This window comes from Trematomus bernacchii, unplaced genomic scaffold (assembly GCF_902827165.1).
Source record: "Trematomus bernacchii unplaced genomic scaffold, fTreBer1.1, whole genome shotgun sequence".
Lineage (NCBI taxonomy): Eukaryota > Metazoa > Chordata > Actinopteri > Perciformes > Nototheniidae > Trematomus > Trematomus bernacchii.
The window spans coordinates 417,774-441,087 of NW_022987581.1; the positions used below are offsets into that span (position 1 = coordinate 417,774).

Genomic DNA, 23,314 nt, shown 5'->3' on the forward strand with positions numbered 1-23,314 from the left:
CGAGTTGGGATCGCGGAGAAATGCTCTCTGCAGACCCATTCTCACAGCGTTATAAACCTTTTTCTTACTCAATATCAAGCCACACTTATTGTGTTTACTTCGGCTGTGAGTGTTTGTGTGTGCACAGGATGAGTTTAGCTTGTTCTCGCTGTATCACCGCTGTAATCGGAGCACACTGGGCTCACAGGGGGGGGGGGGGGGGGGGGGGGGGGGTGGGCAGGAGCTCCAACAAGCCGTTTAGGACAGAGAGTGAATACCTGGTGAATACACATACTTTACAGAGATGCTGTATGAGAAACCAATGTAATTTTGGAAAATTGCACAATGTAAATCTATTATAGTAGATGTTACGTGCCGTAGTGTTTGTGTGTGTGTGTGTGTCTCTCTCTCTCCCTCTGGTTGTCCCTAGGTGCAGCCTCTCCCCAGGTGCTCCCAATCCCCAATCAGGGCCTCCATATAGGACCTGAGGAAGGCTGCAGTCGCTCTCTCCTTCTCCTCTGGCTGCATGTGTGCAGCATGTCTCTGTCTCTGTGTGAGGCCTGTGTTTTTGTGAAGTGTTAGGAGATGTGCTCCAGTTTGTTCGTGTATTGTTTATTTTAGTTTGCTTTGCAAGTTGGCTGGTGAGCCCTTTTTCTTTATCCATTAAAACCTCACTTTGTGGCTTTATAGCTCAGTTTCCTCTCCTTTTTTTTCTCTCTCCCGGTTATTTTCATATGTTGTTACTTCCCTCTGGTTCCCCTAGCCCAGTAGGGAACGTAACAGTAGACCTCAACAATGGAAATATGATCAGTAGAAATGGCCATGACATGGGACCTTTAAAGTGTTCATCAATGTGCATTGTCCCTGTTCAAATAAACGATTAAATGAAATGAAAATGTCATTTCTCTCCTCGGCTGTCAGGTGGCGTCTCCAGCTCTGGGTTTTTCTACATGAGTGCTCCTCAGACTTTGGCCTCACATTTCAAAACATTGTGCAGTCTGACATTTCCTTTATCTGAACATCATAATCATTTTTAAGCAGAGATAAAAGAGCATGGAGAAAGTGACAGGTGGGAATTACTAACTCGACTGCAAAATAATGGAGGATAGATGATTTACAGCAGAAGAATACTGACGATTAGTCACTGCATTCTAAAGGAGACAGTTTTGAGAAGAATAGCTTGGGAAAGGGTCTATATAAGGTCAATTAATAAATAGAAATGCATCCTCACATATTAAAATGTCTATTTGAAATGCATTTTATATTAATAAATATATCTTTCTTAGTCCTGACTCATATTTGTTCTCTTCTGGCGTTACATGCAACTTGTCCCCCATGCTAAAGTCATGTCACTTGTGATTTTCATGCCTTTTCTGAATATTTATGCACACCCGCACTTGTCACACACAAACACCCACCCTTGAAAGCGTAATGCAAGAGGCGACAACACGCTGCATATTATTAACCATGTGTCAAACAAATGTGTTCCAAAGAAATACGTCACAAATAGGTCATACTGGCATATTTTAGTGATTCATCAGTTAACAAAAAGTGCTTTGGAAACTAAAGTACAGGCAGGACAAAAGAGGACTGAGGTGGGTTTTCCTGAGGAACTGTCAATGGGACAATGAAAACAGATTGAGAGGGAAAATGTAAGGCAAAGTATTTGCCTTACGCTCACAAAACAACATTTTTGACCAAAATGGAAGATCCTACACATGTCAGTACGAGTAGCGTAGTGCAACACACAACAACTCTCAAACATCATTAATTTAATTTCACAGCCTTAATTTCAAGAATATTTAAAAAATAACCCATTCAACTGAAATGTTATCAATTATCTTTCTTGGAGGTATTAATCTTCAAATCAGAGCACTTTCCAAAAAATATTTCACATTTTTAATTAATAAATAAAAAAATGGTATCCAAATCCCAACTCAAGATTCTTTGTCATTTTTCAAAACAATGGCCTGTATATTTCATTCAGAGGTAAAAGAAAGGATGATTCCCACTTCTAGCCATCAACAGCAAATTAAACCGGCTGAAATTATTGCTGTCACTGAAAGATTTGATCAGATATAGCTAGCTAGCTATGGGCCTTCGGGCCCTAGCCCTTTCTTGGTCCCGCGGCTTCCTTTATTTTTTGTTTGCCCTTTGATTGTCTGTTTGTCCACCATGTACAGCGACCTTGGGTCCCTTGAAAGGCGCTATATAAATATCATTTATTATTATTATTATTATTATTATTATGAATCAAGCTAACGTTAGCTACATAAGCTAGCTAAAGAAACACCATCTTCAATCGACTATTTCATGTTTTAAACTGACTCGTTATGAAAATAAGAAACCAGTTAAAGTATAATATTTAGCAATATTACATAGAAAATAAAGAAACAGCATTTTTCTATTCTTAAGTCCTAGTATTTGAATTATTGTTGAACATTGATTATTAAGCGTTAGCTGCTAAGCTAACAAGCAAAACAGTGGTTGGATTTATGATGATTAAAATATTTCTTAAATGTTACTTTGACCATTGAAATAAAAGGCTTTTAGAATGAGAAGTAGCCAATGTATTTAGTTAACAAAACTCTTTCAGGCATACCAAGTTAGCTTCCAAGAAGAACCAGGGTCAAGGAGCTAACGTTAGCCTAGCTACAGTAGCATCCTGGACTGGCTCCCACACAGTGGGGAAATACTGCACTGTGGATGTGCTAGTTGTGAACAGGCTCTTTTTTTTTTTAACAACAACTTACAATAATAGTAGATACAGCTGCTATTTAAAGTAACAATGGATTACTATTTCAGGTAGTAAGCTAGTTAGCCGACCAATGCTAAAGTTGGAAGCTGATGTCTGAGCCCTCAAACACCCTGTATCAGCCATTTATTACATTTTTACTCTTGATTTTTGTCTTGTAATGGTTTATAAAATGATTTTTTTAAAGTATGATTGAGCTGTTAATGTACGAAACATGTTCAGAACCCCTGTTTTGGCCCTATATGCCTACTCTGAATTAGCTTGTGTCCTGCACAGCTGTTTATCCACTTATTGTGTGTTTTACAGTGGATACTCATATTATCCTGAACATGAGAGGCCAGACAAACACAGCAAAGCAAAGCAAAGTCTCTTTACTGGAAGTCTTCCTTTGGTTTTTGACGGCCGTTCTGTTCATTTTTAAGTCCCATCATCAGGTTTCTGAACACTTCACGTTGCCAGTTTGTCCGGGTGGCTCTTTAGTTTGTGAAATTTAACACTGTCCAGTTTCTCGAACCTCTTCTCGCAGAACTCGCAGGTGAAGTTGTAGTGAGCCTCTGAAGTGTGCTTCTTCATGTGCCAGTTCAGAGACGCTCGCTGACGACACTGGTACCCACAGATTTCACATCTAACATATGACGTGGGTGAGAAGACAAGAAGGAAGGAACAGGTAAGAAAGAAGAACATTGATTGGAAGATCCTGGTTCCAGATTTGTAGGTCAATATTGTGTCAAAAACGTGTCTTTCATTCAAACCTGCTCAATGCAGAACTGGATTAAAAATGATATCTGTTTTCTACAGAGGCAAATAGTGCCATTGTAGGCAAGAAGATGAGACATATAATTCATGATACATACACGTGCATGCAAAGTACAGTATAATGAGTCACAGCTTAGATTGAAATGATATGATGGTGTGTGTGGTTGAAATTGTGTTACATGTTTTAGTTCAGCTCTCAATTTGATAGGAAGTGAAAAAGAGATAACATTTAAATTGATAGAGGAAATATTATCATGTGGTATTCATTTGTTAGCAATATCTGAAACTCACTTAGATGACACATTTAATGACGCTGCTGTGGACATTGATGGATATAGAACATTTAGAAAGGACAGGAATGCATATGGAGGTGGGGTGGCAGTATACATTCAAAAGCAAATACCAGCTAAAGTAAGATATGATTTGATGTCTGCTGATATTGAAGTACTTTGGTTGCAAATTCATTTACCTCACTTGAAACCTTTGTTGGTAGGATGTTGTTACAGACCTCCAAATGCAAACTTAATTTATTTAGACAAATTATGTGAAATGTTAGATAAAGTTTGTGATCTTGACAGAGAGATTTATTTTATCGGAGATTTAAATATTGACTGGAATATGTTGCACTGTGCCCTTAAAAACAAGCTGCAGACAATAACTAATACTTGTAACTTGGTACAAATGGTGACTAAACCTACTAGGATATGCATAAAGAAAGATGGGTCAAAAAGTGCAACTTGTATTGATCATATATTTACTAATTTTAGCCATGAATGTTCTCAGGCAATATCAATTCCAGTAGCGTGTACTGATCATAATTTTTTGACAAAACCAGTACAAATTGCTAATTATCTGAATGATTATTTTCTTGATAAAGTAAAACATTTGAGGAGAAATATGAATCAAACTATAAATAGTAACTCCACATTTCTAATAAATGATTTAATTATGAAAAATAAGAAGTGTACATTTAAAATAGAAAAAGTGACAATTACAGATGTTGAATGTCTACTAGGTAAATGTAATGATAACCCACCAGGAGTGGATAATTTAGTTGGTACATTTCTTAGATATGTTACTAATTTTGTTGCAGAGCCTATCTGTCATATTATAAATTTGAGTATTGAGAAAAATGTATTTGCCCACAGGCATGGAAAATAGCAAAAATGATTCCACTTGCAAAAAATCCAGCTGGACCATTTTCTGGTACAAATAGCCGCCCAATAAGTTTATTACCAGCGTTAGCAAAGATAATGGAGAGAATAATTTTCAGATGACTGGAAGGGCGAATTAGATAATAGGAAGTTAGTGGGTGCAGCACTACTTGATTTTAGTTCTGCTTTTGATGACATTGACCATTCCTTGTTGTTGCACAAGCTGGAACAATATGGTTTTAATTTTGAAACGCTGAGGTGGTTAGAAAGTTACCTGACAAATCAAAGTCAAACTTTTTTTTTTAATGGAAGTCTCTCAAAGATGAAAACAGTCACTTGTGGAGTACCTCAGGGTAGTTGTTTGGGACCACTTTTATTTTCTATTTTTACAAATGACCTACCATTAGTGTTAGAAAAAGCTAAAATTGTAATGTATGCAGATGACTTAATAATATATTATGCAGCATCAACTCAGAGAGTTGACAAATGTTATGAATAAAGATCTACTACTGATATCAGAGTGGGTCATAAATAATAAGTTGGTACTTAATGCGGGAAAAACAAAATCGTTATTAATAGGATCAAATCATCAGTTAAAAGGTGAACCAAAATTGCAACTACATTTAAACCATATTGAAATTGAACAGGTCAAGGAGACAAAATTGCTAGGTATAACCCTGGATCATAAATTATCTTGGTCTAAACAAATTGATAATGTTGTATGTAAAATGGGAAGGGGTGTGTCACTTGTAAAAAGAATTGTAAAATATTTGCCAATGGATGTCAGTAGACAAGTTTTGGATGCTTTGGTTCCGTCGCAGCTTGATTATTGTTTGGTTATATGGTCTAGTGCTGCTGAAAAAGATTTAAACAGACTACAAGTAGCACAACATAAGGCAGCACGATGTGCACTGCAGTGCTCCTACAGAACCAGAGTCACTGAAATGCTGGAGACACTGAAATGGTTAACTGTCAGACAGAGGTCAACTTATATTTTGTTACATTTTGTCAGAAATATTACAGTGACTCACTCACCAGATATATTATCACAAAGGTTTATAGCGCAATATGCACAACATAACTATCAAACACGACATACAATAGAAGGAAGGTTTGTATTAGCCAAATCTAAATCAAATATGGGACAGAAAACAGTCAGAGCCATGGTCAGCTGGAACTCTTTACCGGTCCACATCATTCAGGAAAATTCTCAAGTACATTTCAAAAAGGTTGCTAAGAAATTATTTTAAGTAATTATTTTAAAGTATTATAAAGTACATTTGAACTGTGTCTGTGGCTATGTATGCATATATTATTATGTACACTTATTTGTATTTACTTTTGTTTGGCCTTAGGATGGCGATAATTGGATGACCATTTTAGTTTTCACTTCATACAGCACTGTAAATTGCATGAAATTATGAGCTGTTTTGTTTTGTTTTAATTTTGTTGTATGTGTGTTTATGTATGTTTTGTGTGTGTGAGGACCCCAGGAAGAATAGCCAATGCTCATGCTAGTGCTAATGGGGATCCTAATAAAGACAATACGATGTTTGCATGGTATACAAATATCCACCTGTCTATTCAACCCAGTGGGGAAAGAGGCAGCCAGTAGTTTCAATAAATAAAAACCTTCCTTATACCATGGTGACTCCAGTCAAATGCAGGAATAGAGTGAGCATTGGGTTTATTTAACACAGAAAAGCAGCATTAACCAAACTGTTAAAGTCTTTTAAATAAGGTAGATTTTTAGTTTAAAATTAATAACATAATTATTTCTCTTGTTTGTCAACCCTGCAACTTGTGGCATTTGTTCAACTACAAGCAGCCACGCTCTGAACCATGCATGACTTTAAGCCTTCATGTAATTCAAACCAGTGAGTTATATGAAAATATTTCCCAGTACAGCCGCCATGATTAGGGAAATTAGCTTTCGAGAGCAAAACCAGTTTCTGTACCAGACTCTAATGGCGCGTTTCCACTACAGCGCGGAGCACGGTTTAAGAGGGCTGTGACGTCAGCGGCCCGTCTTTGGTTGCGTTTCCACTTGGCCTAGTACCGGCCGGCGGGTCCTAATTCACAGTTTTTCTGGCCTCATAAAATCGTGGGTCTAGGGCCAGAGACAACGAGGCTGAGTCGGGCTGAGTATGCTAAACTAGAGAGAGCATCGCTGGCAAGGGGGCTACAACTACAACAAGATGGACATATTTGACCGTGATTTAATTGTAATACACGTTTCAAAATGATGCCGAAGTAACAACATACTGATACCGGTTAGTAAAAACCATGAATTAATGCTTTGACAAGTCTGCAGACAGACGGCAGGCGAAAAACCTTTTAAAATGCGTGTTTTCTAAATGGAGATTGGCTAAGCTAACGCAGTATATGCTCCGACCGTCCACACTCACAACAACGGCCTATACAGACATAAATAAAGCAGCGACTGTATTCACCATGACACAGGCAGTCTGTGGTTTGTACTTGTTTAACTTTTGTCTAGTTTCTGAACAGATATGAGGAGCTGTGAGCTCTGAGTGCTAACAGCTAACGGCTGTGTTGTTTTTCTGGGGTTCTCATTGAAGATGACGTCACGGCTCCGCCTACACTGCGTTACTATAGATACTACCCCAGTTCCTAAACTGTAATGGAAATGCGCCATAAAGTGAGCCAGTCCTAACAAGGCCCAGCCATACCGAGCGAGGCCGTGTAGTGGAAACGCGCCATAACATGTTTACTTCTGCATTGAAATTGGGCATTTCATTATGGGGGGCTAGGGGGATTGATTCACTTTGGAGCCAGTCTCAAGTGGATATTTGATTATATTATTATATTATTATATTTGACATTTGGATATTTAGATATTACGTGGGTTCTTACTTGTTGATTTTAACCAACAATGGCCCTAAAATGCAGTCCAAATGTCCAGCTTTAGTGACTTACTGTAGCGGTGTTTCTCCTGTGTGAGTCCTTCTGTGGACCTCCAGGTGATTCTTGCGCTTAAACGATTTCCCGCACGTCTCGCAGATGAAATCTCTGACTCCTGTAAGAACATTAATTTACATGTTAACGGTTTATGGAGTTGATATTCTTACATGACAAGTGTTTCTCTGTGAATTTACCTGAGTGGATGATCATGTGTCGATGCAGGTGATTCGACAGGTAAAACTTTTTCCCGCAGCCTGGATGAGGACAGACCTTTGTCCTCCCTTTCCTGTGGACTAGGTTCACGTGATTCTACAGACAAAAGGAAAGTGGACCAAATAGATGGTTATTTTAAAAAGCCCAAACACTGAAATGTACTGCATAAATGTGATTTTTTTTTTATTAAACTCTTTATTTTTCATTCGACAAATATATAACACACACAACTACATAGAGTGCCACAGTGACGCGTCCTAAAACCCGGAAGTAAACTCCTTCCGGTTCCTCTCCATAGGATTTTGGAAAATAGCTGGAAATAAGGTCTGTGATTGACAGACATTTAAGAGACGTTTTGTTCAGCCGGATAATCTCCACATGTCTACCCTACTTTTATAATTTTCTAATCTAATCGCCAGAAGCAAAATGCTAACGTTATGCTATAAACGAACTACAGCAGGGTCGCTGCTTCAACGTCACGCCAACTTAAGATCCATATTCAAACATACAGATTGAAAATGGTACAAGTTGAAGCGTTTGTTTGAACAGTTTGCAGGAGGCAGGTACTTGCTTTCAAGCAGAACAGGGTAAACAAACTTAGCGGGAGTGTTTACGTGTTCGGCGTAATGACGTACAACGGCCTCGACAACTTCTTTGGTCCTATTCAGCCACTTGGTAACAACCATCGTTTTTCAGACACGTCAACTCTTCAGAAATCACCAGTGGGGTCACTGCTGATGTATTTAATGTCGTAGAACAAAACGTGAACCGTCTCTTCAACGTGTCTCAACCACAGACCTTATTTCCAGCTATTTTCCTAAATCCTATGGAGAAATTGCATTGCTTTTTGGCGAAGGAACCGGAAGTGGTAAAATGCTAACTTACTTCCAGGTTTTAGGACGCGTCACTGTGGCACTCTATAGGTAGAAAGAAAAAAAAAGTTCACGGTCTTTCTTTTTCCTTGTACACTGTCCATTTTCCCCAGCGTTGTTGTGCACAGATCTCTGCTTTAGTCCTTAGACAGTAGGTCAGTCTTTCCATAGTACATATTTCTTCAACAATGTCCAGCCATTGACCCAGTCCAGGAGGGTCACTTTTTAACCAGTTCCGTGTGATGGCCTTTTTTACCTGCTAGTATCAAGAGTCCTCCTTTCCAATTATACTATCCTGAATCAAGCCCAGGTACATAACCCTGGGGTCACAGGGAATCGTATAGCTTAATATTTCTCCCAGAGTCTGAATAACCCTGACCCAAAATTCCTGTACCTTTACACGTGATTTTTATTTTTACCTGAAAGCTGCTGATAGCTACGTAGACTTGACTGCAGCCTTCGTACGGACAGTGGAACATCTTCAGCATCCCGTCCGCCTCGATGACCGGGCCTCGTCTGTTTCTCTTTGACCGGACGCTGTGAAAACAGACACACTGCAGACTTAATTCACAAAACCAGCAAACACTGAAGTGCAGGGGAGTTTAAGTGACTGTTATTTTGTATATATTGATTGTTGTGCTTTTATTTACGTCTTAATGTGTGCATATGTATAAATGTTGATTGTGTATATATATATATATATATATATATATATATATAGGATATACAGATTTGCATACATATTTTTATATATATTTGTTTTTGTATTCGGGATTGTGGGTATTTCGATCTCTCTGTCTGTACACACAAACTGAAAGTTGACTTCGAGTTGGATTATCCTTTCTGCTTGTCTTTTAAAATTCAAATTAGCCCTGGTTTCACCATGTAAAGCATGTGGATCACTGACCTGCTCAGACTGCGCTGCAGCTCTCGGTCACTGCTCAGATCCAGAGAGTCCTCAGCGGGCTGCAGCAGCTGTTTGTCACTCAAACCTGCAGAGAGACATTTAATAAACTGATTATACAAACAGAATTGGCGTGGATTCCTTCCTTTGTTTCCATAAGACCCTTCGACTGCTTTTTCACAGACCTTTCTAAAACGTTTTTATTGCATTAGTTTTACTCACAGTTGAGATCACTTGTTTAGATTTCTTCTTTACATTCATAATGTATCTTTGACTTATTAATCGAAAGGCAAAACATAAATAAATCCACTTCTGATAAAACATTTTCTTTTGTCTGGCAATAATACAATAATTTAGAAACTCATTTTTGCAATAAAAAAAAAATATTTTCTTGCAATCCATTTTCCCTTAGAAATGGTCAGTAAAACAACGGTATCTCCCTTATATGACACAATATTTATTATAATTGTGTCTACCTTTTACAGGGTAACCATGTTACATTAGCTACAATATGACAGCATGCTATAACTAAAGCATTTTAGGTGCTGTTTACACGATAACGTCTAAGCTCCTCTACCACAACCATCAGCAACAAGTGGACATGGAGAACTACATGAACTACACGTTGCTAAATCCACCGCGGGGCATAAACAGAAGGGCAACCATGGCAACCATGCTCGGGGGTCTTCTTCGCTGCTTTTGGTGTATTTTGTGGCGGGAGTACAGCGCCACTTACAGGCCCGGCATATGTACTACAGCGTCTCCAGCGGGTCGAGCGGTCTCGTGTGAAGGGACACGTTTATTGAGCCGTATCCGTGTGAACGGAAGACTTTTTTGATATTGAATTCGGTTCGTTTGCGTTCCCGTGTAAATGGGGCCTAAATATCTTTGACAGTGGAGTAGCTTTGCATAATGAAAATATAACCTGCATCAAAGCCCTCTTTTAATGGTTTTCTACCCCATTTTATAATACGCCATATAGTATGTGTGAAATATTCATAGAGGATGTTAGTGAGGATGTGCTGCTGCAGGAAGAGCTTGACGGGATGTATACACAAATGCAAAATGTTTCCGAAAAATATGCAAAATATGTTTTTATTCCCAGCAGCTCACTCACAATACTGTGCATTCATACAGACACATGCACGCTCTGTATACTTGTTATAAGTCTTATCAACCTTAGATTACAATGATAGGATGTTTGCATGGAGTATAAAAAAAACACCTGTCTATTCAACACTGTGGAGGAAGTGGGAGCCAGTAGTTTAAATAAAAGACATAGGAGTTGGAGAGTGAGCAGTGGGTTTACTTAACAAGGAATTTGCATTTAAAAAAAGGTATATTTTAGATTCAAGGCTTTTATTGTCATTTGTACATAAGCTACATTGTAGATATGTCAATGAAAAACGTAGGTCACAGGCTCCTCTAACAGTGCTTTGAAATACAAACATGTTATTCCCATTTGCCCCCCTGCAAGTGGTGGCATTTTGGTAATCGCTGAACTACATTCACACACAAAGGTAGTGTGTTTAAACAGAGGGAAAGAAGTACCTCGAATAAGAGTTGAGTTACTTTCGACATCTGCCGATAAGAGCAGTTGGATTCAGTCGTTGCGTTCACATTTTTAAAGTGTCAGTGTTAGTTCTGAAAGCAGCGCACCTGTCATGGAGTCTTCCTCCTCCTCCTCTTCCTCCTCCTCCTCCTCCGCTCTGGGATTTGAGTCCGACGAGCACACCTGGTTGTAGCTGACCCCCCCGATGACGGTGCAGGTGACCTCCTCCACGTTTCCTCCGCCCATATTCAGCTGGATGCCCTCTGAAGCCAGGGCCTCGTAGCTGGGGCCGGTGATGATGATTAACTAGAGATGGGAACAAACAAAGATAGCCTTTGAAAAAAATAAATATAAAAACACCCCATTAAAATATTCCCGTAAATGCTGCCACTCATTGATGTTTCTAATATATACAATGTCTGATAATTAGCTTGTTGTGTCAATTCTGCTAATTTTCAGGTTCATATTAAGGCCCTGACGACGAAGCGTGCCCTGTCGCCCAAACACAATTTGGTGTGTCCCACACCGTCGGCCGTGACACGCCTTATTCGGCCTTTCATGGCCGACGCACGGCCGATTCAACATGTTGAATCGGCCGTGCGTCGGCCACAGGCAGTCGGACAAATAAATCACTCTGATTGGCTGTTCAGCTAGCGAATCAGTGCATGAGAAGCGAAACGGTTGCTTGAGAATGTCTTCCACAAGCAACACTCCAATGGCTGATAGCTCCAGTACCGCACGAAACATGTTTTTGATGGACGAGAGTGAAAAGGGAACGCACACGCTATTTGTTGTTTGTTTATATCACAGTCTGTTCTTCTTCTCTGTCTTCCGGTTGTTGCCTCTTTTGAATGACGAATACACACTACCGCCGCCTGCTGGTAAGAGGAGTTATTGCCACTCACACATGCGCAGTTCGTACGTGCTCGTACGTGATGTTCAGGTGTATATCAGTATGTAGTGTCTCTACTTTAAAGAGTCCTCTCCTGCTGATGTTCAGGTGTATATCAGTATGTAGTGTCTCTACTTTAAAGAGTCCTCTCCTGCTGATGTTCAGGTGTATATCAGTATGTAGTGTCTCTACTTTAAAGAGTCCTCTCCTGCTGATGTTCAGGTGTATATCAGTATGTAGTGTCTCTACTTTAAAGAGTCCTCTCCTGCTGATGTTCAGGTGTATATCAGTATGTAGTGTATCTACTTTAAAGAGTCCTCTCCTGCTGATGTTCAGGTGTGTATCAGTATGTAGTGTCTCTACTTTAAAGAGTCCTCTCCTGCTGATGTTCAGGTGTATATCAGTATGTAGTGTCTCTACTTTAAAGAGTCCTCTCCTGCTGATGTTCAGGTGTATATCAGTATGTAGTGTCTCTACTTTAAAGAGTCCTCTCCTGCTGATGCTCAGGTGTATATCAGTATGTAGTGTCTCTACTTTAAAGAGTCCTCTCCTGCTGATGTTCAGGTGTATATCAGTATGTAGTGTCTCTACTTTAAAGAGTTCTCTCCTGCTGATGTTCAGGTGTATATCAGTATGTAGTGTCTCTACTTTAAAGAGTCCTCTCCTGCTGATGTTCAGGTGTATATCAGTATGTAGTGTCTCTACTTTAAAGAGTCCTCTCCTGCTGATGTTCAGGTGTATATCAGTATGTAGTGCCTCTACTACATGTCTCCATGCTTTAATGTTCAAAAAGCTCTTTATTTCTCTCATACTGCCTGTGCTGCAGCACCTCTTTTCACCCTCTGTCTGAAACCAGAGCCTAGTCTGCTCTGATTGGTTAGCTGGCAGGCTCTGTTGTGATTGGTCAACCACTTAGAGATGTCCCGCCCCTTAGCCTATCACGTACAATGTGTTGGAGCGCTAGCCAATAGAAGAGTGAGTGTTACATAGTGATGTGACTATGTTCAGGAAGTAAGCAAAGGAGTCCAAAGGAGGCGCATCAGGCAGGGGAACACAGGGAATTAAAGCCTTTGCAAACTATTTACATGCACAATAACCGATATAACAAACTACAGGAAAGGGAGCATAATAGAGCTCTTTAAAAATCTCTTCACAGTTCTCATTCACCAACCTGCGCTCCTCCCAAAGTGTTCCTCTGGTCGGGGATCTCACAGCTGCTCACCACCGTCTGCAGAGAGTGAGGGTCGAACATCTCGCTCTGCTCTGGGATGTTCGACGGGACAGAAAGCTCCGATCCAACTGAACCGCTCTGAGACAGCAACGAGTCTTCTCTCGTCTTTTCCAGTTTATCCATTAAAGACTGCGTCACTGTTACACAGTCGTATCCGTGAGGCACCGTCCTAATCTCTTCTTCTTCTTCTTCTTCTTCTCTGTCTTGCCTCAGATCCTCCGCCTCCTCGTCCGATGGAAACTCTTCAGCAGGGGAGCCTGGATGTTGCTCCATCTCCATCTCCCACACAGGCTGTCCTGTTAGTGGAACATCCCCACAGGAGGCCTCTTCTCTGGGCTGCTGGTCTACAGATGCAGCTTCTTCTATCGGGCTCATGGGTGACTGTTGTCCTTCAGAAACATTTTCTCTCACATCTACAGAAAAACAGATACATAATAAAACATGTTCAGCATTTCCCAGCTACTCCAAGGTTCAAGGTTCAAGGTTCAAGGTTCAAGGCTTTTATTGTCATGTGGGTTTTTTCTCCGGAAGTTTTTCCTTGTACGATGTGAGGGTCTAAAGGACAGAGGGTGTCATTTTCTCATACTGATATTCTGCACAAACTGTGCTGTTGTATTTGCTGTAAAGTGTCCTTACTGTAAGGTCATTATTATATGTACAGCACTTTGGCTTGACCAAAAATCGTTTTAAAAATGTGCTATATAAATAAAACTTGATTTGATTTGATTATGTGTACATAGCTAGAGTGTAGTTATGACAACTCAATGCTTAGATCACAGGCTCCTCAACACAACACAATAAAACAGATAATAGTGCAAGTAAATAAAATAGAATATAATAGAAATAGTGCAGAATAGTCTATATACAAGTAATTGGAATATTGATGTATATAAGTTGCAAACAGATGCATTTTATGGATGTTCTTTCAAAAGTGCAGGTGTTTAACAGTCTGTTAAAGTACTGTACTGATGAAGTTTGAAATACTCACGATATTAAGAAAAGGTTTTACTAAATAATAGAGTAGTACAGTGATGACGGCAAGGGCTCCCTTAACGAAAAGCCAATGAGATTTCTCAGGTTCAAAATACCATTGACTTTGAGGGAACCAAAAGTTCTCAAATGCCAACTTATTTCTTGGTTTTAGGACTCATTCCTGCACCACTCTATTGACGATTCTGAGCTACTTGTACTTTACCTGATTATTTTTCTTACTTCCGTTATTTATACTCAAATATTGTACTTTTTACGCTTAAGTTATTACAAAATATAACCCATCCCAGTCATGAAAATCTACTTAACGGTTAGGTTGATTCAGATATTTTATAGAATATTTTCCAACATTTTTCCATTTTATTATTTCTGTATCACTTGCTTTTATATTTTATTTCCTTTTACTATATATAAATATGTTATGCACCAACGATCCTTGCATGTTAAAAACGTCTTATTCCATATTGAATTACCCAAAACATGCTATATTGGATTTGAATCGTTATCGACTGAACATGCTTCACCTTTAAACTGTTTGTGAGCGTCTTTTCTTCTCTTCCTGCTCACTACTTCTTTAGCCACCACCACGTCTGTTTTTTCCGCCCTCTCTTCTTCCTCCTCCTCCTCTTCCTCTTCCATCACTCCCTCCTCAGGTTCAGAGTCACTGGCCTCCCTCGGTGGGGAGAACAAGTATTGCACAAAGGAGTGGTTGGAGTCGCACTGCCAGATAGCGGCGGTGGAGAAGTTGATCTGAGGCTCCAGGGCTCTGAGCTGGGGCTCGTGAGGGCAGGAGCGGCAGTGATCCTGGTACCAGCTGACCAGGCTCTGGAGGCTGGACACCCGGTCCTTCCTGCCTGGGAAACAATAGCAAGGGATAATTGTTAATATTAATATTAATATTTTTTGCATATCACATATTTGTTTGCATTAAAAAATAACTTTTCTTTTATATTTAATTTTTAACTAGCGCCTGTTTCGGATTTGTAAGCATACCTGTCTGTACCGACTACCCAGGGAGAGGTCAGAGAATTTAAATGAATGTCTGTATTTATGTATAATTTGCCAAGACTTAGAAGGAAAGGGGTAATGTATGAATGTGCAGGACCGCCACTTGCGGACAGGCTAGGCAGGCAACTGCTTTGGGCCCCGGACTAGAAGGGGGCCCCCAAAGAAGGTAGATTAAGAAGGTCCACAGCAACGACAACATGAAACACCCTTTAATTTACTGCAACGACATGTCGGGAAGCCCCCTCAAGGCGGCCCCATGCATAGCGCGCTGTTAAAAATGCTGCTTCTTATCTTAAGTTTCGTTGCCTCCCTCCGCTCCGGGGGGGGGGTGCTGTCGGCTGTGCATGGTGATGAAAAGCTGGTTCGAGGGGCCCCCAGTGAATGTTTGCCTAGGGCCCCCACAGACTCTAGAATCTGCACTGTGTATGGGTATGTGAGCAATAACGTGTAGATTTGAGTGGACTGTAAACTGGACTGTAAACTGATTTGTATGTACATCTCCATGTATGTTATATATTTGTGGAATAAATAAAAAGTTATAAAAAAAGAAAATAACTTGCATGAAACGCAATTTGAAACGGATTCAAAATATCCCCATCTGTCAACTTACCTTTTTTCTGTTTAATTGAGACTTCTGGAGCAATCTTCTTCCTGTAATGCAATGAAATGGACAGTTAGACTTCTTCCTTATAAAGTTGATACACAACCATAATGGCAAACAATAATTACTTTGATTTGATTTGATCTATAAAAAAAAAAAAAGACTTGCATGGTCTGGTTAGGTCAAGCAGGATAACACATTATGAAGTTGAAGAATAAACAAAAAAGCAAACAATATTAGGCTGACAGAAAATAAGGAAAAGTCACTAATATTACAGCAGACCATATTAATGAAGGCAAGGCAAGGCAAGTTTATTTATATAGCACTTTTCAACACAAGGCAATTCAAAGTGCTTTACAAAAATGAAAGATATTAAGAGCATAAAAACACATTAGAAACATTAAAACATGAATAACACAGGACATGCATAAAAGTTACAGTGCAGTGTGAGATGTGAATAGTTCAATTAAAAGCAGCGGCAAAATGAAAAGTCTTCAGCCTGGATTTAAAAGTAGTGAGAGTTGCAGCGGACCTGCAGGTTTCTGGTAGCTTGATCCAGATATTGGACAATACCCCTAACCAAATGCTCACAATCCTCTACTAACCTTTTTATGAATGAAGGCATGCATGGTCTGGTTAAATAACATTAGCATATATAAACAGTGTCTGTGCTCACCCGCAGTACTCCTGCTGGTACTTCTCTCCATAAGTGTTGTTGAGCAGGATCAGATACTCTGCCAGCCCAGCATCACTCAGGCTGGTTCTCCTCCTCACTTCGCTCCACAGCTTGTGCGACTCTCCCAGGTAAACCCGCCGAACATCGTACTTCTTCCGGGACTCCAGGCGCCTCTGAGCCCGGTCTGAGTCCGTGAGTCTGGGTCTTCCTCTGCATCGTCTCAAAACCTCTTTATCCTCCTGATCCCCGGCCGGATCCGAGTCCAGAGCAACCTCCAACTCCACTGGGTTACGCGCCATCTTGGCCACAACAGCTGATGTTGTGATTCTACGGTGTCCCGGATGTTGTCAGATTTAACCGGAAACCCTTACCATGAGAAAGCAGGGAAGGCTGCTTTCTGTTTTTATGTTTGCATTTTTGCACTGTATCAACACCAAGTTACATTCTTGACTGTTACAATGAGCCTTGATAGTTTGTAAAATAATTGTCAAAACATTTATTTTTTAAAGACTGGGGAGGCTGCTTTCTGTTTTTATGGCCCCAAACGGCTCCCATTTGATCTTAGAACAGCAACCTCAATTGGAATTTTTAAAAGTAAATTAAAGACCTATCTTTTTAATTTGGCTTATAATTTGGTGCATGATGTTAACTTTAAACACAAGGGAAATACTATTGTGTACATGGAGCGGAACGTTACGGTGAACGAAGCCTTTTCACACGGACATGAGCAGCGTGAACACCAATGTGCAACATGAAAACAGACGCGGGAAACGCTACACATCTTCAAGAAATGTGTATCTTTTTTTTATTATAATGTTTCATAAGTTATATGATCAGGTTTTGGTGAATTCATAACCAAGTAGTAGGTGGCAATGCAACGCCTCTAAAAACCAACGAAAAGAAGAAAATACAAATAAAGTAGAGATCGAAGAAGAAGGAAAATATAACTCCTCTTTATACTTCCTCGGTAACGTCTCAGTCATCATGGCGGACATATTAACGAGTGTTTTTAGGACTTTTATGTCTCAAACTGACGTTAACAAGGATGTAACGGTGGTTCCTCATTCAGACAGCTCCGTCAGCAGCTCGGTGCTGTTGCCAGGAGACAGCTCCGTCAGCAGCTCGGTGCTGTTGCTAGGAGACAGCTCCATCAGCCGCTCGTTGCTGCTGCTGTCTGCGGTGATGGCGGCCTCTGAGCTGGGGGTGAGGGTCGTGTTCTTCACCCAGACTCAGATCCAGAGCCTCCCGGTGTCTCTGCAGAAATGTGTCCCCAGCCCAGAGAGTCTCAAGGTACGCACAGTGGGGGGATGTACTTGGTACGATGTTGAGCTACTTGTACTTTACCTGATTATTTGTCTTTCTTCCTAGATAGATAGATGATAGATATGTACTTTATTGATCCCAATTTGGATTTGTTTTGCGTTGCAGCAGCATAAAAAACAAGGCAATGTACATAACCAACCAATCAAAATCAACCAACTATGTGCAATATATATATATATATGCCGTTAATAACTGTGCAATATATACCTGGCTGCTAAATCCTAAGAACTCTTTTAGGATGTCTATTTTGTAAATTGTGTAACTTTTTATTTTATTCAATTTTGTATTATATTATTATTATTTTTTTGCATGCTTCTTAGGTAACATTAAGCTGTCTTTGGCTCTTTTTCTGCTGTAACAACGTACATTTCCCCTCTGTGGGACTAATAAAGGTATTCTGATTCTGATAAGAAAAATTAAGACACAAGAAATAAGCAGTCCAAAATATTTCTGAAATAGAAATAAAATAGCGTTAAAAAGTTAAAATATATATATATACTAGGGTGGTCCTTAGTGCCATGTACATTTTCAAATTCATTTATTTTAAGCTCCAACCACCGGAATTTGTTATGATAGTCAAGAAAACTCTCCTGGTGAATGTGTTCCTCAATCTGACAACATTTACCCCCCCCCCCCTCATCGAGCTGGGCTGCCACACCAGCAGCCACGGTGAGGCTAAACTTCAACTCAAATATCACTACATTTATCTGACAGCTTAAGTTACTTTTTACTTTTAGATTATTACTAAATATAACCCATCCCAGTCATGAACATCTACTTAACGGTTAGGTTGATTCAGATATTTTATAGAATGTTTTACAACATTTTTCTATTTTATTATTTCTGTATCACTTGCTTTTATATTTAATTTCCTTTTTCTTTTTTTACTATAAATAAATATGTTATGCACCAACGATCCTTGTATGTTAAAAACGTCTTGTTTCATATTGAATTACCCAAAACATGCTATATTGGATTTGAATCGTTATCGATGTATACAATTGATCAATATCTTGATAGAAGATTTGGCCCATATCGCTTAACCCTAAATCTTTTTAAAATCGATAATAGTTCATAGATTTGTTTTTAATCCAACAAATCTGTAACTAATATAATCTGCGAATATTTCTAATAATATTGTTTCTTTCTGTTTTCTTCTCTGTTTTTATGGAATAATACATAACTATAAAAGTGTAAAAAATAAGCTACGTCAAATTATTCCACCATTTTCCTGTCAATCACATTCCTGAGCAGCTACATCATTCATTCAGCTTTTCTGTCTGTTTTTATTTGAACAGAAAATCAAGTTTTCCTATCCGAGGACGTTGGGGGATCTGCTGCAGCAGGTGGCCGGCCTCCACGAGTCCCAGAACACGTCTCCCACCCCCCCCCTCTCTCATCATCGTGGACAGACTGGAGGGCTTCCTGGGGGGAAACCACAGTGAGGATCAGACCTGCGCTGCTCATCTGTCAGCGCTGCTCTGCGACACTTCCTCCTTCCTCACACAGATCCTGAAACAGCGCTCCCCCTCCTCCGCCCCCTGCCGCCTCATCGCTTCTTTCAGGTCTGTCGAAATCGATCCCAACTGTAGGAGCAGAGCTACTTCCTCCTCAGAGGATAGAGAAGTTCTGCACCCCGAACACAGCTTACAGTCTCACTATATAGTAGAGAGAAAAGCCAACTGGTCTCACCCTTAAAGTCCCTTAGGCATCATCTAAACATCCCCACCATTACACCATAAAACCCCCTCGTCCTTAACCCTTTGCATATCCCCCTTTTACACTTCCTTTGCCCTCCTTAACATATGTCTCTGTTAAACACATACAAGACTAAACATACAATTGAACAGTGTAAAAGGCAATCAGACTATATGTTTTAAATGATTATATGATAATTTGACACAACAGAAATCAGCTGCTGTCTAGAGAAAATTATGAGTTATGCTGCGTTCACACCGGACGCGATGCGAATATTCGCTTCGCTCTAAACGCTCGAGTTTCACCGCGGCTGTCAGCTGTGTTTACTCGCATCATTCAAACAAGACGCGCTGGCTCGGGGGCTACAACTACAACAAAATGAACATATTTTACCGTGATTAAATTATAATACACGTTTCTAAATGATGCCGAAGTAACAACATACTGATACCGGTTAGTAACAACCATGAATTAATGCTTTGACAAGTCTGAAGACAGACGGCAGGCGAAAAACCTTTTAAAATGCGTGTTTTCTGAATGAAGATCGGATCGACCAGGCTAAGCTAACGTTGTATGCTCCGACCGTCCACACTCATAACAACGGCCTACAGACATAAATAAAGCAGCGACTGTATTCGCCATGACACAGACAGTCTGTGGTGTGTACTTGTTTAACTTTTGTCTAGTTTCTGAACAGATATGAGGAGCTGTGAGCTCTGAGTGCTAACAGCTAACGGCTGATGTTTTGGCTTTGTGGTTCTACGTCAGTGATGGCAGGCTAAGATCCTCACCGCTGATTGGCTACCGCGAGATAGCGTCACGGGAATTTGACGAGTTGAAAAAATTGAACTCGAGCGTTTGTCGCGGCCCCCTCCAATCGCCTCAATCGCGCCGCGACATTCGCATCAACCGCTTCATGCTCGCCGTCGGAGCGAATTCGCGTCTGTCCGCATCTCTGCATTGACTTTACATGTAATCGCGCCGCACCCAAACATCGCATCGCGTCCGGTGTGAACGCAGCAGTAGGCAAATATGCAAAGAATCACAATATCGATATAAAGTCTTTTAAGATCTTTTCTTTTATTACTTTATGTGGGAAGTAGTGGAGTACAAATACTTTGTTACTGTACTTATACATTTTTCTGGTATCAGTACTTTACTCCACGACTTATTTTTCTGACGACTTTTTACTTTGACTTCTTGCATTTTGAACACAAATACCTGTACTTTCTACTTCTTACATGTTGAACACAAATACCTGTACTTTCTACTTCTTACATGTTGAACACAAATACCTGTACTTTCTACTTCTTACATGTTGAACACAAATACCTGTACTTTCTACTTCTTACATTTTGAACCCAAATACCTGTACTTTCTACTTCTTACATTTTGAACACAAATACCTGTACTTTCTACTTCTTACACTTTGAACACAAATACCTGTACTTTCTACTTCTTACATTTTGAACACAAATACCTGTACTTTCTACTTCTTACATTTTAACACAAATACCTGTACTTTCTACTTCTTACATGTTGAACACAAATACCTGTACTTTCTACTTCTTACATTTTGAACCCAAATACCTGTACTTTCTACTTCTTACATGTTGAACACAAATACCTGTACTTTCTACTTCTTACATGTTGAACACAAATACCTGTACTTTCTACTTCTTACATGTTGAACACAAATACCTGTACTTTCTACTTCTTACATGTTGAACACAAATACCTGTACTTTCTACTTCTTACATGTTGAACACAAATACCTGTACTTTCTACTTCTTACATGTTGAACACAAATACCTGTACTTTCTACTTCTTACATGTTGAACACAAGTACCTGTACTTTCTACTTCTCACATTTCCCAAACAGGCTGGTTCCTTTAGTTTGAATGTGTGTTTGGTGGCGTGATCATTATTATTTAGAGTCATTGCGTGCCTATTGATTGATTTGAACACGATCCGTGTATCCATCATTTCCCGGTCTTCTCTAAAGAAGAGGGACCAATGAAAACTCACACCCTACAAAGAACAGATAACAGATACCCCCCCTGGAGCAAATGTCTTCCTTTCCCCCCGGCCTTCAATCACACACACATGTAAATGCCATTCCCAGGATACCACTTTGTTAACAGTTACATTTCATTAGGATTACACTGCATTAAGCTTTCATACCATAATTGCCATAACAGGTCGGACGTGGACTCTGAGCACGCCGGCGGGGAATCCTCCGCCACGGATCCCATCCTGGACGTTCTTGATCGGTATTTCCAGATGCGCTGTACTCTGGATCGGGACCGGAGCTACGAGGCTGCAGCAGCCGGACTGAAGGAGCTGTGGAAAGTTTACCTTTCTGCCACCGGCATCACAGAGGACGCCTGTACCAAAGAGAGAGAGGACAGACCGGCTGCAGCCCCTAAAGAGTGGCAGCTGTCAATCTCCCCTGATGGTTCAATGGAGTTTAAAATGGCATAAAAATATTTGTATCAAAGACTGTTGCATTGTGGGAGATGTTGAAAGTTGGTTCGTTTCACTCAGCGATGTTTTTTCTGTGAAAGTGTTCATTATTTTAGCTCCTCAGGCCTTACATGTTGCAGTGAACATGAGATGTATAGAACAAAGCCTTAGTTACCATAACATCATTATTATATTTTATTTCGTGCACTGAATGACTTACACTTGTTATGTTTATATACATATTTGTACTCTATTTATGTTTTTTTTTCATTCTAAAATGGAGAAACTGTCATGAAACTTAATTCCTACCAAAATAAATAAAGTATTCTTGTTATTCACTTCTTGTTTTCTGTGGGTTTTCTTTCCTTTTTGTGTCAAACGACCGTCTGACTTCTGTTTTCAAAAGAAGGAAGGAGTCAGCAATGATTTAATATGTTTTTATATTCTTTTATAGAAGCATTTATTCCACTTACAATACATTTTTCCAAAGCCAAAAAAGCAAACAAGCCTGATATGTTTTGCATAGAAACAGAAACTGTACATGCTCTGCTCTTTAGATGGCAGCATTGACCTAAACACAACTTCAACTCAACAAGAAAGACACATCTACAGTCACATGAGAACAAATATTAAGTACAGTAGTGACTTCATTTTATCCAGAAAAATAAACATTTTAATATTATTTACACATACAGTTTCTTTCCATTTGGAAATGCCATTGAAATGATAGATGTGGGCAAACGATAGAACAGCTAGAAAAGTCTGTTAAGGTCAGAACATTGCGTTACTTTACTTTAATGCAGCCTTAAAACCTGGAAAAAAGCCACCTCTGCCATACTTTGATAACCAAAATACTAAGACGATATCTAACGATGTTTAATTTTCATTTTGGGTCTATTTAACAACATACTGCTACCAATATATTCTATATTTTGTCAACATATCAGAACCAACATTACTCTTAGTTTTCATGATGCAGAATTTCCTGTCTGTTAAACTCAAGCCCATAGAGTGCCACAGTGACGCGTCTTAAAACCCGGAAGTAAGTTAGCATTTTACCACTTCCGGTTCCTTCTACAAAAAAGCCATGCAATTTCTCCATAGGATTTTTGTCAAATAGCTGGAAATAAGGTCTGTGGTTGAGACACATTGAAGAGACGGATCACGTTTTGTTCTACGACATTAAATACATCAGCAGTGACCCCATTGGTGATTTTTGAAGAGTTGACGTGTCTGAAAAACGATGGTTGAATACATGAGAGTAACAAATTACCTCAAACAGCTGGGCACAGTCATTTGCAGTCAACGTTCAACAGGTG

General features: G+C 39.7%; 2 protein-coding genes across 2 annotated transcripts; one reads left to right on the plus strand and one right to left on the minus strand.

The window, feature by feature from the left end:
• Positions 1 to 1,486: 1,486 nt before the first annotated feature.
• Positions 1,487 to 16,819, minus strand: znf653 (zinc finger protein 653). The gene is made up of 10 exons (XM_034127031.1): positions 16,509 to 16,819; positions 15,842 to 15,882; positions 14,748 to 15,077; positions 13,174 to 13,646; positions 11,218 to 11,416; positions 9,562 to 9,646; positions 9,074 to 9,191; positions 7,764 to 7,878; positions 7,585 to 7,684; positions 1,487 to 3,359 (listed from the first exon to the last, which is right to left on the minus strand). Exons 1-10 carry the CDS (start codon positions 16,805 to 16,807, stop codon positions 3,182 to 3,184), a joined length of 1,938 nt encoding a protein of 645 aa, XP_033982922.1. The 5' UTR covers positions 16,808 to 16,819; the 3' UTR covers positions 1,487 to 3,181.
• Positions 16,820 to 17,259: 440 nt separating this feature from the next.
• On the plus strand, positions 17,260 to 23,083 carry swsap1 (SWIM-type zinc finger 7 associated protein 1). Its single transcript, XM_034127029.1, is given in 4 exon segments — positions 17,260 to 17,798; positions 19,130 to 19,216; positions 19,218 to 19,396; positions 21,731 to 23,083. Coding segments are annotated over 4 exon segments (855 nt in total). The 5' UTR covers positions 17,260 to 17,492; the 3' UTR covers positions 22,014 to 23,083.
• The last annotated feature ends 231 nt before the right edge of the window (positions 23,084 to 23,314 follow it).

Bases quoted from the DNA above. Each gene is read 5' to 3' on its own strand.
- znf653 (XM_034127031.1), bottom strand. From the start codon at position 16,807: ATGGCGCGTAACCCAGTGGAGTTGGAGGTTGCTCTGGACTCGGATCCG. The intron at 9,647-11,217 runs GTGCGCTGCTTT...GTCTCTCTGCAG, and splicing joins GGAGGAAGACTCCATGACAG to GTTTGAGTGACAAACAGCTG. The intron at 3,360-7,584 runs GTAAGTCACTAA...GTCATATGTTAG, and splicing joins ACAGGAGAAACACCGCTACA to ATGTGAAATCTGTGGGTACC.